The 14,561-nt window shown below is 41.4% G+C and overlaps 1 protein-coding gene across 2 annotated transcripts in view; it reads left to right on the top strand.

Annotated features, from left to right (window-relative positions):
- LOC308065781 (sulfotransferase 6B1-like) overlaps nt 1-14,561 on the top strand; it is a 117,587-nt gene that overhangs the window by 92,456 nt on the left and 10,570 nt on the right. For both annotated transcript variants that reach the window (XM_080392206.1, XM_080392205.1), the window contains exons 2-5: nt 9,070-9,235; nt 10,030-10,214; nt 11,186-11,312; nt 13,786-13,880. In XM_080392206.1, the coding sequence (XP_080248332.1) occupies nt 9,091-9,235; nt 10,030-10,214; nt 11,186-11,312; nt 13,786-13,880 (552 nt within the window). In that variant the 5' untranslated portion in view covers nt 9,070-9,090. The remainder of the gene's footprint in view (nt 1-9,069; nt 9,236-10,029; nt 10,215-11,185; nt 11,313-13,785; nt 13,881-14,561) is intronic.

Genomic DNA, 14,561 nt, shown 5'->3' with positions numbered 1-14,561 from the left:
CAGTTAACTTTTGGGATTTTCTGGTAGTCTCATAAATTGCAGGGAAGGGTAGTTGCTAGTGAAAACAAAAACTGGCCTAAGTAGAATAGTATTTGGATTTGGGGTGCCTGTTCTTTTATTGCATATTGAGGTGGAAATTTTACATGGAAGATCCAACACAGAAAGATACGGTCTTTCACCAGGAGTTATCCCATCAATATCTTAACTCCATTTATTTTACTGAAGTTTTACATTTACATTATGTTGCTACCCACAGAACACTATATATATAAAGACAACATTCACCAAATGAAAATACCTACTTTGGATTTACACAAAAGAGGATTGTGTTTCAACAGTGGTCCTACCACTCCATTCTGAAATACAGAACCACAGAGCAATCCAGGTAGGAAGGAAACTGGGGAGAGCATCTATTTCCATCCCTGCTCAGAGCAACCAAAGTGCCAAGTCAGATTGGTTTGCTCAGGATCTTGTCCGCTCTAGTGTTGAATCATTTTGAGGATGGAGAAATCACAGCTGCTCTGGGAAACCTATTCCAATGTTGACTACTCCCACGGTGAAAAATTTTTCCTAATATCTAACTGGAATCTCCCTTGTCGCAGCTTGTGTTTGTTGCCACACATCCTGTTGCTGGGCACATCTTCAGAAGAGTTTCGCTCCTCCTTCTCTACAAGCACCCACGAAGTAGTAGCATTAAGGACTCGACCTCCAGACTACAGTGACCCAGCTCTCCCAGCTTCTCCTTGTATGTTGTGTGCTTCAGCCCCAGCCAGCTTGGTAGTCCTCCGCTGGACTTACCCTAGTTTCCAATACCTCTCTTGTACTAGGCAATCCAAAACTGGACTCCAGACATATCCTCAGAAGTGCTCCAGAGAGGGAAATAATCACTACATTTAGGTTGCTGGCTACACCTTCTCTTATACAGCCCAACATGCAGTTCACCACCGCAAGGGAGCACTTGTGACTCATTTTCATATCTGAATAAAGACCATATCCAGGCTTGTCTTCAGCATTACATTCAAGTGTAGTTTATTGTCTGTGTTTTGCACAGAACAATGTTCACCCCACCAACATAACAAGTTAGCTGAATAGAAAACAGGTCTCTTTGCAAGCCCTGGATCTTCAGCAATGTGACTGTGCCAGCCTCAGCACGATGCCTTTGAGAACTTGTTTGAATTGTCTTGGTGACACATAGACCCTTTAAGATAGAGCTGTGCACAGAGTTCCAACAAAGTGAAGAGACTCCATACCCTGTAAGCAGATAAGAAGCACAAATAAAAATTATTTTTCTTCTCTTTTGAGAGAAAAAGTTGTAGTAACTTGTACGCACACAATAACGACTGCAAATGGTGTCTACATGTATATATCCTGTAAATATAGAATAATAAATGGAAATAGAATCTAATAACTAAAGTTGTTAATTGATTTGATTCGACCAATGTCCTTACACAATTTTGAACATTTTTTAGACATGAGCTGTTAAACCTGCAGGTTACAACCATGACCATGTCAGCTCAGAGAGGAGCTAAACCGGTCTTTAAACTTGCTTTCCAGTTTTGTGAATCCAGCAGGAACCTGATCACACCTGGGATATCTGAGTGTGACAGAGATTTAGCCCCTGGCCCTGGGCAATCAGCAGATCACTCTCCACACCATTCTGCTGCCTACATCCTCCTCCTTTGTATTTGCTTTGCGCAAGTGTTATGATGGAAATAAATCCCAAAGAGACTGGAACTCATTCAGTCTCCTGCACTGTATGTTGTAAGTCTTGGTTGTAATACTTTCTCTTAGGATGATGGTTTGTATGGAAAATCCATGTAAGACAAAGGGGTTTAAGCCATTTATATTTCAGCACCTCCCAGAAAGGTGATAGAAAAATCGACGTAGAGTGATTTGTGGTTATTCACCTTTGGAAAAATTCCTTTTCTAAGTTAGCAGTAAGACACAGGTATGACAGTGACAGTAACTATCTACAGGGATAGAAATGGCTGAAGTGACTTCTCTGTTGTTTTGAATGAAGACTTCAAGTAAGTCTAGATGGAAAATACACCTGTGTGCAACAGGCTGTTGAGATCTGACCAGATACAGCTGGATGAAACTGTATCATGTGTCAGGCTTGTGGTTTGACTACAGGATCTCTGGAGATATTTGTACCTTCAAGTCTGTAAAACAAAATAATACCTCATGTGTTGGGAGGAAAGAGTTAGAAGTTGTGCTCCATCTCAGGAAAAGGTCTGGGCAGCTGTAAAACCTGTTTTGAAATTTCCTTTAGAACCACAGAAAAAGTTGGGGGTTTTTCCTCCATCCAATATTACGACTAAAACACTTTGTGGTAGACAATGACTGATTTGTTCTTCCCTTGTTCTGAGCCACATCCTGACTCTGCCAGAGAGGACGAGTGTGCAGTAGGAACTCTTTGCTTACAGAAAAAAGTAAAAAAATTTTCCTGTATAAAATGTCTATGCTTAAATAGTTCATATAACACATGAACATACAAAAAAACTCTCATAACAACAGAGAAGAAATATAAAAATTTGCAGAATATTACACGGCCACTGCAGAATACAAAATCAGAGAATCAGCATTAAACACATTTCATTTATCCAGTCTGGATCTGGCCTGTGTTTCAACTCCTATTCCTATTACAATGACAGAAAGTTGTTATAAATCACACCCAAGTGACTTCTTCTTGGACTCTGGAATCAATTTGTCTGTCCAGGAGTGACTAACAGTTCTGGAGATGCTTGGGCTGTACTGCCTCTGGCTGGGAAGGAGTTAGCTTTCTTCATGGTGCTGTTTCCTCTCTACCACCTTCTGATTTTCCTGCACCATTTTATAGTTCATGTCTAGTCATTTGTGACTGAATAAAAGACCTTAAAGGACCTTAAAATAAGGGACCTTAAGTTAAGCTAGGGCCTTAAAATGAGCCAGGACCAAGGCAGTGCAGTTCCACTGCATAGGAAGGCAGAAGTGGAGGGGGTCATCCCAAAAGGGGGGCTGTGGGGCTCAGCTCTCTGCTATGGGAAGGAGTCTGCAGGTGTGGGTGGGACAGAAGAATGTGTTTGTAACTTGGGGTGGTGGGGGCTGCCACCCAAACCTCTCCTGGGCATGAGGAAACAACCCCACCCCTCCACCATGTCACAGAATCATTGAATCATACAACGTCAAAAGATAACAAGCCCTTGGTAACCTGACACGCCACGTTTGTGTTTATCACAGACTCCTCTCAGCTGCTGTGGAGGTGACCCTTCTTAACAACAAGATGTTTCCTCTGACCTTTCCCCTGCAGATAGGAGCCATGCTGCAATGTGAGGTCTGTACTGCTGATATGGGTCCTGCAGCCCAGCCACTATCAGGTCTCCATGTCAATGTCCTGAAGGGTGCTGCCAGCTGACAGGGTGCAGACCCAGAGCCCACGGGTCAGCCTCCTTAGGTCAGGGAGAGGTAACGCTGAGGCTGGCATGGGTTAATCGCTGCTTTACTTTCTCCTGGGAGAAAAAAGGTGCTCACAGAGTTGTCACAGGGGGCTGGCTGGAGAGATAGCAAAACCAGAGGTGTGTGCTCCTGGCCACCAGACTTCTTGCTGCACCTTAGCTGGCCATTGGCTGTCGTGAGAACTGGGCAAATGAGACAAGGTGCAATGGGGCTACCAGCTGTCCTGTGTGAGACTCTCTGTGAGCTCTGTGTGCAGTTCGGGGACCTGGTGGCCTCCATTCCCTGGTAGCCAAGGTTGGCTCCCCTCTGGCATTTGCATGAAGCCAAGGTTTCCAGTCAGTTCCCTCAAATGCAAACTGCATCGTCTTTTACCTCAAGATCACCCTACTCATTTGGGCTGGGCCCACCAGAGAGCTGGCACAGAGCACAGCAGGCTGCCTGCTGGACACTGCCTCGCTGGGCGTATGGACGCAAGTGCTCCTCTTCCCCTTGGCACACTCCCGATGGCTGTGGCCCACCAGCCTTCCCAGGGGTGGTTGTGGTGAGCTGGACTGCTGGTTCCCCCAGCTGCTGGATTTAAAGGCAGTGTGCAAACCGACAGGATAGCATTTCCCATCAGACACTGCCCTGATTTTTCTGTGTGCAGTGATGCTCCACAGGGTATAGATCTCTGAAGGACATATAGCTGAAAAGGCTTTTTTTGCTGGAATTATGTGGCTCCCTATAGAATACTTTGGTGTATTATTGCATGTGTGCTTCAAAAAATCAGACAAATTCTATGCAGTTATGACAAGTCAAAGCAGGGTGTTACCATTTCAAGCCACTAGTGAAGTTACTAGCTTCATTTGAAGTGCTAGTGCACTAGCAATAACAGGGTAACTTAGTTTCTGTCATTTAATTCTATCCCAGTAAGCCTGTATTTTAGACATGACAATAAAGATAAGCAGAAAAGAAACCAGGCCTGCAAGACCTCTCTTCTCACCCTGGGGACCTGGGAATGTTCACGGGCAACCCCACCTGGACAGCCAAGCACTTGCTGGCTGAGCCCTCTGCACGTACACAGCTTCATCTTTTTTACCCCAATGAAGGTTTAAATCCTTGTTTGCTTTTCCCTTTTTGCCACTCGCCCCCCACCCCTTCACGTCTCCATTACGTAAGTTTCGTGCCTTGAAGGTACCATCATGTGCAGCTGCAGGGCAGGAGCTGGGGCCATGGCATTTGCCTGCCAGCTCTCCAAAGGGCACGGCTCTGCTGGCAGCACTGGGACTGTTGTGACTAGCTGTATCAGTTGTGGATCTGGCACAAAATATCCTCGGGCAATGGTTTGTCGTGAGAGGAATAAAAGGTGGTCAAGGAACTTCATAATCTGACATGCCGTAAAAGCAACATGACTGCACATAGGGTTGACTTCCTTCACAGTATACCTAAAGGCAGATGTAGCTGCTGCAGATAGGCATGCCTATGAAATCAGAGACTTCTGAAATGAGAGTTGTTAAATCACAGTACTCCGTTAGTATTGAACTATGGGACAATGAGGGGAGGCTTCTCTGCAAGAGCTTAGGCGCTGCAAGAAAGCCTGCCAGGTGGAGGGCTGCTGCTGGAAGTGTAAAGCAATGCAATGCCCATCCCGGTGAAGCGGCTGTGACTGTTGCACTACCTGATAGCTGGGACCAGCTCAGGGCGCACCGATAGGCAGTTACTGCAGCTCAGCTGAGTCTCGATCTATCATGGGCAGCCCCACATCTACCCTGCAACTGAGGGGCTTTTAGAACCACATAGAAGGCCAGGGTTAGGTTCCTAAACGGTTGACACCTGGGCACTGAGGTGCCCTGCCTTCCCGATCAGTCTGAGCCCTCAGGCTGTATTTAACATTTTGCAGGCTGTCTTTATTATATAGTCATTGCCTACAAACTTGGAAGAGACACTTCAGTTGTAACACTAAAATAAATAGGGAAGTAATTCTGCACTGAGAGGAAAGGTTGGACAGAGTGATCCCTACAGAAAAGTCTGTGGGGTTCAGATCATTGTGGAGGCACGGAAAAGAAGGTGGAGCTATGGAAGGGGTGACAGGCTCACCAGTAACAGTGGATTTCATGGCTGAACTTCCTTACTGGAGATCAGTCTTGCACACTTTGTAACAACAACTGTTTGATATTCTGCACTGAAATAGTCTTGAAAGATGTCACTCCTTCATCACTGTTGCAGAGCCTGTGTACAGATTTTACATAGATGCACAAGGATGATCTTTATGGACATAACTTCTACTAATTTCAGGTGGCTGGTGTATCTGGTAGAGAATTAGAGCAACAAAATCTTATGACCAGCTGTGTCAGTTTTACCTCTCCATTCATTAGCCAATATGACAAGTCTGAATATTTCACAGCTTTAGGGCATTTCAAAAGATGAGAAACCTGGTGCTTGACAGTGCTAACTAAAAACATTCAGAACCCTGTGGACGTACATCCAACTTCTGACGTGTGTAACCAACATATAGGACTTCATCTGCATGTTTTCCACAATGTCACTATTTCTTTTAGTACGTGCTGCCTGAGATGCATTTGGAGGGGAATGGTATTGCGATTGGCCTCAGTTAGGAAATCTTCAATTGAAGGAGATGCACCTGGTTCTGTCTTTTATCAAGCAGAGAAGAGAATGGTGAGCCTGAAGTGGAGGTGGCAGGGTAGAGGCAGGAACAGAACAGTCAAATTTTTTGAGTCTTCTACAGCAAGAAAGACGTTACTCACCCAGACAAGGATATAGACGGGAGAAGGTAAGTCAGACATAGAGGCAAAAAGAGCTGGACTGAAGAAGCCCAGGAGTGCAGTGTCTAGCTACCAAGTTGTATTTTCCTCAAACCCCAAGTTTAATATTGCTCTCTTGCTAGTAATCGTCTGTGAAACCTGCTGGTAAAATGTGCGCTCCATCTGTACCGGTAGTAGAGCCAGAGAGCAGGACAAGGACAACCTGATGCTGGGAGAAGCTCCTCAGAGCCTGTGGCAGAGATTGAGGCAATAGATATAGGTATCCTTTGGTATTAGCTTGCCATGCCTGTGTTCATCCAGGTCAAAATGCATCAATTGTAGTCTACATTCAGTGTTGTAATACTGATAAATGAGAAAATTAAAGCTAGATGGAGGATTTGGCAGGGCATCCTTTAAACTCACGTTCTCTTTGTATAATGTAGCTATAATGATATACTTTAGATGCTAATGTAGTGTAGTTTTTATGATAACTTTTTCCTGCAAAGTGCTGAATACTCTTTTTCCTTAAGTCACTGCATTTCAGGATACTGTAGCCTTGCAGGGGTGGGCCCTGTTTTCCAAGTATAGACATCATTTTAGAAGCAATTTCAGTTTGATTCCTCTGGATTAACATGCTGAAAAGAGAAGCTAGTATAAAAAGCAATTGACATGAGTTAAGAGAATTGGAATTTTCTTTGCTACTGTATTGCTTCTGTTTTACACCTTGGTTATTTCCTTTGTGAATGATTAATTAAGGTCCAAGTGATGAGATTAGGCAAATGTGCTGACTCAAAACGTAATAGGGTTGCAGGAAGAAATGAAAGGGAAAAGACATAGTAAATATTCAATGCATTTGCAATAAGATTATTTTTGCTAGGTCAAGGTAATACAGTTTCATTAGCTTGTGCTAAATGCACGTCTGGAATGATGACTTCAAAATAAACCTTAGAAACCTCTGTATTCAGACTAATGCAGATGTTCAGAACAACACAGAGACAGGTGTCTTTATGACTCCAAACATACTTGGTACACCTGAAGTAACTGAAGTGAAATCTGCTGACAGAGGATAGATTTTTAGATTTATACCTTACGATATGAAGCGATAGCTTAGGTCTTCAGACTGGGAGCAGGAGAAAAATATTGAGCTCCTCACCACTAAGAGATCCCTCAACTCCTAGCTGGGCATCAGTATCCAGGTGTTTCTTGTACCCTCACTGACTCACTTTACGTACTGGAAAGATTCCCTCACCTTATGTCATGCCTAATGATAGGAAACATGTCTCCAGAGCATATTTTCCACGATCATCATCCCCACCTGGTCCTGGAATTCAGAGTTTACTGATAGCACAGGGCACATTTTGCAGGTGATAACTGTTTAAGGGCAACTTTATAGGCAACACAGGTGAGATCTAGACTTGCTGACTTCTCCTTGACTGATAGGCTGGCACTACTGGGAAAAAAAAAAAAAAAAAAAAATAAAAGGGCGGGGGGGGGGGGAAGGGAAATCAATGCTATATTGCCAGCTTTCCTGGAGGCTGAATTAGAAAGAAGTAAGTACAGAAGCAGGTAACTGTCCTTACTCCTTGTGAATAATCTTGACTGCTCAGATGTTTCTTGGAAGGGCATCTCTAATCATTAACTTCTTACCAGGGGTCATGGGAGGTCATTTGGCAGTCAGCTCCCATGACCAAAACCTAGGTTATTATTTATGATAAAAAAAAGTACTGGGCATTTGGTAAACTTGGGAAATTCCTGAAAGACTGCTTTATTTTAAAACAAGATTTGCACACAGGCTTTCAAGTGGAGTTGAAAATACTGAAGGGCCTCAGCTTAATATATTGTAGGAGGTTTTCAATAGGAATAGTGAGGCCACTGGATATTTGAGGAAAAGAATGTAAAAAGGAATACGTTAATTTATGGCCATTGAAAGGAAAATTGAAAATATTAAGCGTTCAAAAATGTTTTGATTCAGAACAGAACTATTTTACTGTCATGCGTTCACATTGTTTAAGGTCACTTTAAATGAGAGTTTTCAGTTTGAAAAACACTAACGATTTGCATAGAATGACATTTTTTCAAAACATCCATTTCAAAACAGGTAATTAAATGAGAACTACCTCTTTCCTGCAAGCAACTTTTATTTTGATGAATCCACATATTCTGTGGACAGATTTAAAAATCTGCAACCACTTCTAGTCATGAAACATGCAGGATTCAAACCAATGTTAAATATCTATTTTAAATTTGCAATTTCTATTGTTTGTACTCCTCTTAGACAGCTTGAAAAATGATTGTACCACTAAGTGCCTCTGTTTTTAAGATGCCTCAGGCTGAAATTCCAAGGTGTTAAAAAACCTAGAACCTTAACATCACAAAACTCAAGCATTTGCAATCGATTTGCACTTTTGAAAATTAGGCTATTGTGTATTTGGTAAAATGAAATCAATAATATTTCATTCGCATAAAACAAAACATTGGGTTTGTATTCATAAAAAGTATTTTAAGATGTAGCTTTTTCCTTGGAAGCTAAAAGAGCTTCCAACAAAATATATTATAGAATAATCATATTAAGTATATTTTAAGACAACATATAATGTTCATTCTTGTAATTTTCCACATTTTGACTATCACCTCAGTACTTTATCTGGAGAGCTAATAAATGACAAATGACATGCATTTTCCATTACTCTGCATTTCAGTTATTTATCAAGTTACTGCTAATAATTGAGTTGCCTTTATAAACTACCTTGAAAAATCTGATAGGACTCCATGGCGTGTAGCAAAGTATATAAGCATGAGGTTTCTATTGCTGGGTCTCAATTTGTCAGTTCAAATCATCTGACTTAGAAGTAACTCTTAAATCCTCATCATTTCACTGTTATCTGATTTGCAGGAATCCAAGACTTAAGCAACCATGTCCAGCCCCAGTGAGGCAGAACTCATTCACATGTTTAAGGGGATTGCCTTTACTACCAGGTCTTCTCCAGAACTTTTAAACTCCTTGGATACTTTTGATGCTAGAGAAGATGACATCCTTTTGGTTTCCTATCCTAAATCTGGTAAGTTCTACAGTTATGTGTTAATTGCAAGAATCTCAATTGTTTATTTCATGTTCTCTGCTTAAACTAGTTGGTAAATGTTTGTGTACAAGACATTGTACGCAGAAAGGATGAGAATCTATTATTCTGTCAGTAAGTGTTCAAATTACAAAAAAATATGGGTCATTTATCTAAATTTTGATTCTTTAATTGAAAATAATCTCAGGTGTCATATCAGAAAACAAATAAATATTTCTTTCTTTTAAGCAAAATCTGTACTTGAAGGATTTTCCTGAGGAGTTCCTACATTCAATTATGAGCAAGTTGAGAGTTACATTAAGTTATTTGTATGCCTCTTGGCTGTAGATTTATTTATTCCTTATTCCTTCTCCCCCTGCCTCACTTGCACACAGAAGCACACACCAAAGAGGAAGCTCAGCCTGGACTTTCCTAATACGCAGACTTAAGTTACTATGAGGAAACCCCTCCCGGTTATTATGAAATAAATAATAATAATACCACTTCTCAGCTGACGAGTAGTTTGTCTAATGAGATTGTTTTGATATCAATTATTAGCACTTCTCACAAAGTTACTTTGTACTTCAGCTACAGGCCTAATTTTTCCAGTATTTATACATTTGAAGCCAATGGGATTATTCAGTTATGTAAAGTTTCTTGAATCTGGGGGATTAGAAGTATTGCTTGTGTACTAGCAAGCTGTTCCCACATGCGAAATGCATATTGCACATATTTTCTCAGTAACAAATCTTCCTTTTTTTTTTCTTTTTTGTTTCCCTAAAATTACTTTTTTGCAGGCACTCATTGGCTTGCAGGAGTTATAACAAAGCTTTATAATACTCAAATAACACTAACCTCTCCCATTGAATTTGGTGACATTTCCACACTGGAGGAGCTGAATAAACTCTCATCAAAGAGAATCATCCCAACGCACTTGGACTACAACATGTTACCTCCAAATTTTAAGACTAAAAAATGCAAGGTAAGGCAAAAAGATATAAAAGCAGTGAGATATGTTAAGTATCTATTAGAATCTGTTTTGTCTTGTTGAGCCTTAATAGTTTTCAAGTGCTTTACAGCTTCCAGAAGTGGTTTGCTGTGGGTTTTGGAGACACAGCTGACCAGCAGTCGAAGGCAGTGTGAGCAGGGACTGGGTTCTGCTCCTGCCCCACCGCTCCCACAGGGTGATCTGTATATGGGACATCACACAAAATAGGACACGAACATCTTATAATCAGAAATATATTATTAAGGATAGGGGGTGTTCTCATGGCCATATTTCCTACTGGCTTGAGCACTGGCTTAGAAAATAGTTACCTTGGGTACTTGTATGCCGTTCTGAGCGTGAGGGTATTCTACTCCTCCTGTTGAAGCTTTCTAAAGACCTATAAAAAGATACTGGGCAAACACAGGAGAACTGAAATGTGGGGGGCAGACTCAGATCACAGTTTGGAGTTCCTCCCATTCTAATGTGGGAGATGTTTAAAAAATAAGCTCTGGGTCTCAGATTTTATATTAAAAGTTAAAAATTTCAGAATTACTTGGATACAGACTTTTAGACCAAAGCTAATCTGAATGAAAGCCAAAATTTTTTTGCAACTGTTCCATGAATGTTAATTAGTAAATTATTTCATATGTTAGATATCTGAGATTGTATGCCAGCTCATGAGTTAAAATGAACGCAGATTTTTTTCATAAAACTTAAAGATTACACAGCTCTAGCAAACACACCTCTGTCCACAGAGAATTGGTTACTAACCACTACTGACTCCTGCCTAAGAAGAGACAGGTATGTTTCTATTTTAATGGCATGGTCACCAAAAGAGGAATCCTAAAGGAAAGGGTTTTGATGGTGCAAACTGTCTCTGGAAACACTACGTTTATTTACATGCAGAGCTCCTGTAAAATAAACAAAGGGCATGATAGTTAAAATCATATCATCTTCATTTACAGATGATCTACATCAGCAGAAATCCAAAGGATACTGCAGTTTCCATGTATTATTACTACAGAGATAACCCAGTCCTTCCCACTATAGACACCTGGACTGCTTTCTTTGACTTGTTCTTAAAAGGAGATGGTAAGAATAAATGTTATGTTTTCTCCTTGCAGTTTGCATTAACTTATTTTGCACAGGAGGAGTTAAGAAATGTGAACTGTGTGAAAACTCCTTACTGAACTCCTTATTCATATGGTTTTGGTTGGGTTATTTTTTTTCAGGATAAATTCTAATGCCAAACCAAACAACAGCAAATAATAGGATGCTATCTCCAGCCCTGCAAGGAGACATGTTGATAAACAGCAGCATTCTTTCAGCACAACTGCTCTTTGCAAGGTTTTTTTTCTGTTTTTTGACATATCTGCTAAAAAACACATTCCCACGGACAAGTTGCTGATTTCATTTCTTCCCACAAACACTCTGAAACCCCTGACAACTTGTTGGTTCTGATGCGGATTGGTCTGTGTTAAAACTTTTCCAGCCTTGTCTTGTGAACCGCACTAATAGACTGCTTCCCACCAGGAATCCATGTTTGAACTGTGATAGAGGAGGTATGTGCGTGCAGCTCCTCCCGCGCTGACGCGGGGCAGGGGGGCTCAGCGCAGCCAGCTCCTGCCCTGGGCCAGCAGGCTGGTGGGGCACACGCTCGGTTTGAAGGTGCTTAGCCAGCCCCACGTGGCTCGCTGCCGTGCCAAAGCGCGGACAACGGGGGCACACGGGGGGAATGGCCCCAGGCTGCGCTGAGAGCTGTGCTTGCAGGTGTAGTGCCCCCTCCACTCCTGAAAACGGCTTTGAGCGACCCTTCAAAAGGAGTCCAGATGCTTTCATAAAGCCCTCCCGTACGCACCCTGCCTTGTGTGCTGTCTTAGTAGAGGGGTCCAAAGAGCAAGGACAAGAGTGAGATTTTTATGAGTGGCCGTGGTGGCATGGAAGCTGACAACAGGACCATGTTCCAGCTATCCACTCCCATTTTTAGTGTTTTATTACTCCTTTGAGGACATGTGTTCCTGCTAATACAACCACAGTGATGATAACAGCAACAATGACAGATTGGCTTGAAAACTTTGTCAGAAATGTGCCATTGCAGTCATCGTGGGTTTACATCACAGCTCCAGAAGTCAATTTGTCTATTGGCTTGTGGGGGCTCTGGTTCGGATCTTGTGTTTCTACTTCAGAGCAGCCCTAAGGCACATACTCCTGCGATTTGCAGGCACTTGGCTTGTTTAGTATCAACTCTGAACATAAGGAGGGGGGTGTGGAAGAAAAGATGATTATATTAAATTTTAAAAGCATCTCCTATTTTTCTGTAAATTAGTAGCCACCTTCTATTTTCTGTGTGCTTATACACGGCATAAAACAATAACTACATTGGTTACAGTAGAAATTTATGTAAGAGTGATGGAGAGAGAGGTTGTTATTTTTGCTGCTCGTAGAAACATATGAAGGTGGTGCTGCTTGATTCAGCTCCTGTAGTACTGTTGCAGAGTTAATCTCCATTCAGAACAAGGGTGAGGACACAGAGATAACTGCGATGCTGTCCTTGGAGTCTCTGAGGCTGTGTGCTGTACCCCTGGAGCCAAGAGATCTATTCCATGCTATCGTTGGCTACATCCCCAGTGTGGGTGACCAGCAGAGCAGGATTTAATTGCACACTGTGGTGCACACGTGCCTTGCATGTGTGATGTTAAGATGGCGCCTTACATATAGGGGACAACTACAGACTGCAGCTTTCAGCAAAATACTTAATGACAACTCAAACTTTGCAACCAAAATGATACCCATTACAATATTATACTTTTCTAGTGGCTGTTACAAAGCAAAGTCACAGTTCTGGAGAATGCTGGCTGTGACTGCTCTGTCCGGGCTTCTTCTCGTAGCCCTACAAGAGGCTTTCAACTCAGCTTTCAACAGAGTCCATCCTTTTCAACCAGAAGGGTCACAATTTTGTTTTTTTAAAGGAAAGCTGCAATTTAGCTGTCTTCCCATGGTTCAGCGAAAGGAGCATTCAGACAAAACAAGTACTACGAGTCAACTAAAAAACCACTAAGTTATCTATGTCATTGCCTGAATGATGTATTTGCATAACTTCCTTACATAATTCTTTGACGTTTAAAAATAATACTGGTTCCACTCTGTTTGGACACAACAGCTAACAACAGTGTGTTCCATTTAACAGACTCCTTATTTCATTTCCTAGTGAAGTGATCATACATCTGACTCCGACCGTAGGCATGTAGACGTTTGCCAGGATGGTCACATCTTGTTAGGCCAACACGCTTTCCTTCACTTACGGCTTTTCCTTAATTTGGAGCCTGTTTCCACTACAGAATCATATCTCACAATAGGATCTGCATCTCCCATATGAAAATGAAGTCCAATAAGAATGGTAACCTCTTTGGATTGTAAGTTTGAGTCTCTTCACAATAAGAATTTAATGTTTTAGAGGAACACAGGGTGTATATTATGAAGGGATCGTTCCCTTAAATGTGTGAAGTACCATCAGAGTTATTCATAAATAACTTTTTTATGAATCTTACATGGGTTTTCTTTTCAGTTGTGTGTGGATCCTGGTTTGATCATTTCCTAAGTTGGGAAGAACATGAAAATGAAAAAAACATCCTGTTTTTGTTCTATGAAGACATGAAGAAGGTAAATACACTCTCTGCTCTTATTTCAGAATGCACTACTTGTCATTTAATATTGTTAAAATATCAAAGAGAAAATTTTAAGGAAAATGTGAACGTATGTCTTTGGGCGTATTTTATATTTGCATAGAACTTCATATTAGTGAACTAATTCTGCACAAGTTTTATAAATACCAAATCCTGTGGGAGTTGCATTTCATAGATGCAGGAGTGGGACACGTATTACATGATTTTCCCCAGGCAACAGGAAGAATTTTAAGTTCCTCACTCTTGATCCTATGGAAAGACCAACCACAGACATCTGCTGAGGGCCACACATTCACCTGCTATACCCAACATTTCAGGTGAAATTTTCAAAGTGATGTAAGACAACAGAACTACTCATGGTCAGAGGGCTTGTGCTCCCAATAAACAAGTAAATTAAAGGCTGGAGGGGTAGGGAAAAAAGTTTTGATGAAAAGAAACTGTTATTTAAAAACTGCTTTGCTATTCTTAAAGTCAAATACCAACATACCTGTCAGAGAATTAATTTTTGGGTGAATAGAAAGTACTTTCTAGTGTTTTCATTAAAATATTTTTGTCCATTTTTGAGGGAGAAAAAAAAATCCACCATGAGTGGCACATGAACAAACTATTTTGGATTGAGAGTCACTTGTTGCGTCTCTAAATATAGCATCTCCAATGA

This window comes from Falco punctatus (assembly GCF_963210335.1).
Source record: "Falco punctatus genome assembly, chromosome: 6".
Lineage (NCBI taxonomy): Eukaryota > Metazoa > Chordata > Aves > Falconiformes > Falconidae > Falco > Falco punctatus.
This window is presented reverse-complemented; position numbering and strand designations above follow the sequence as displayed.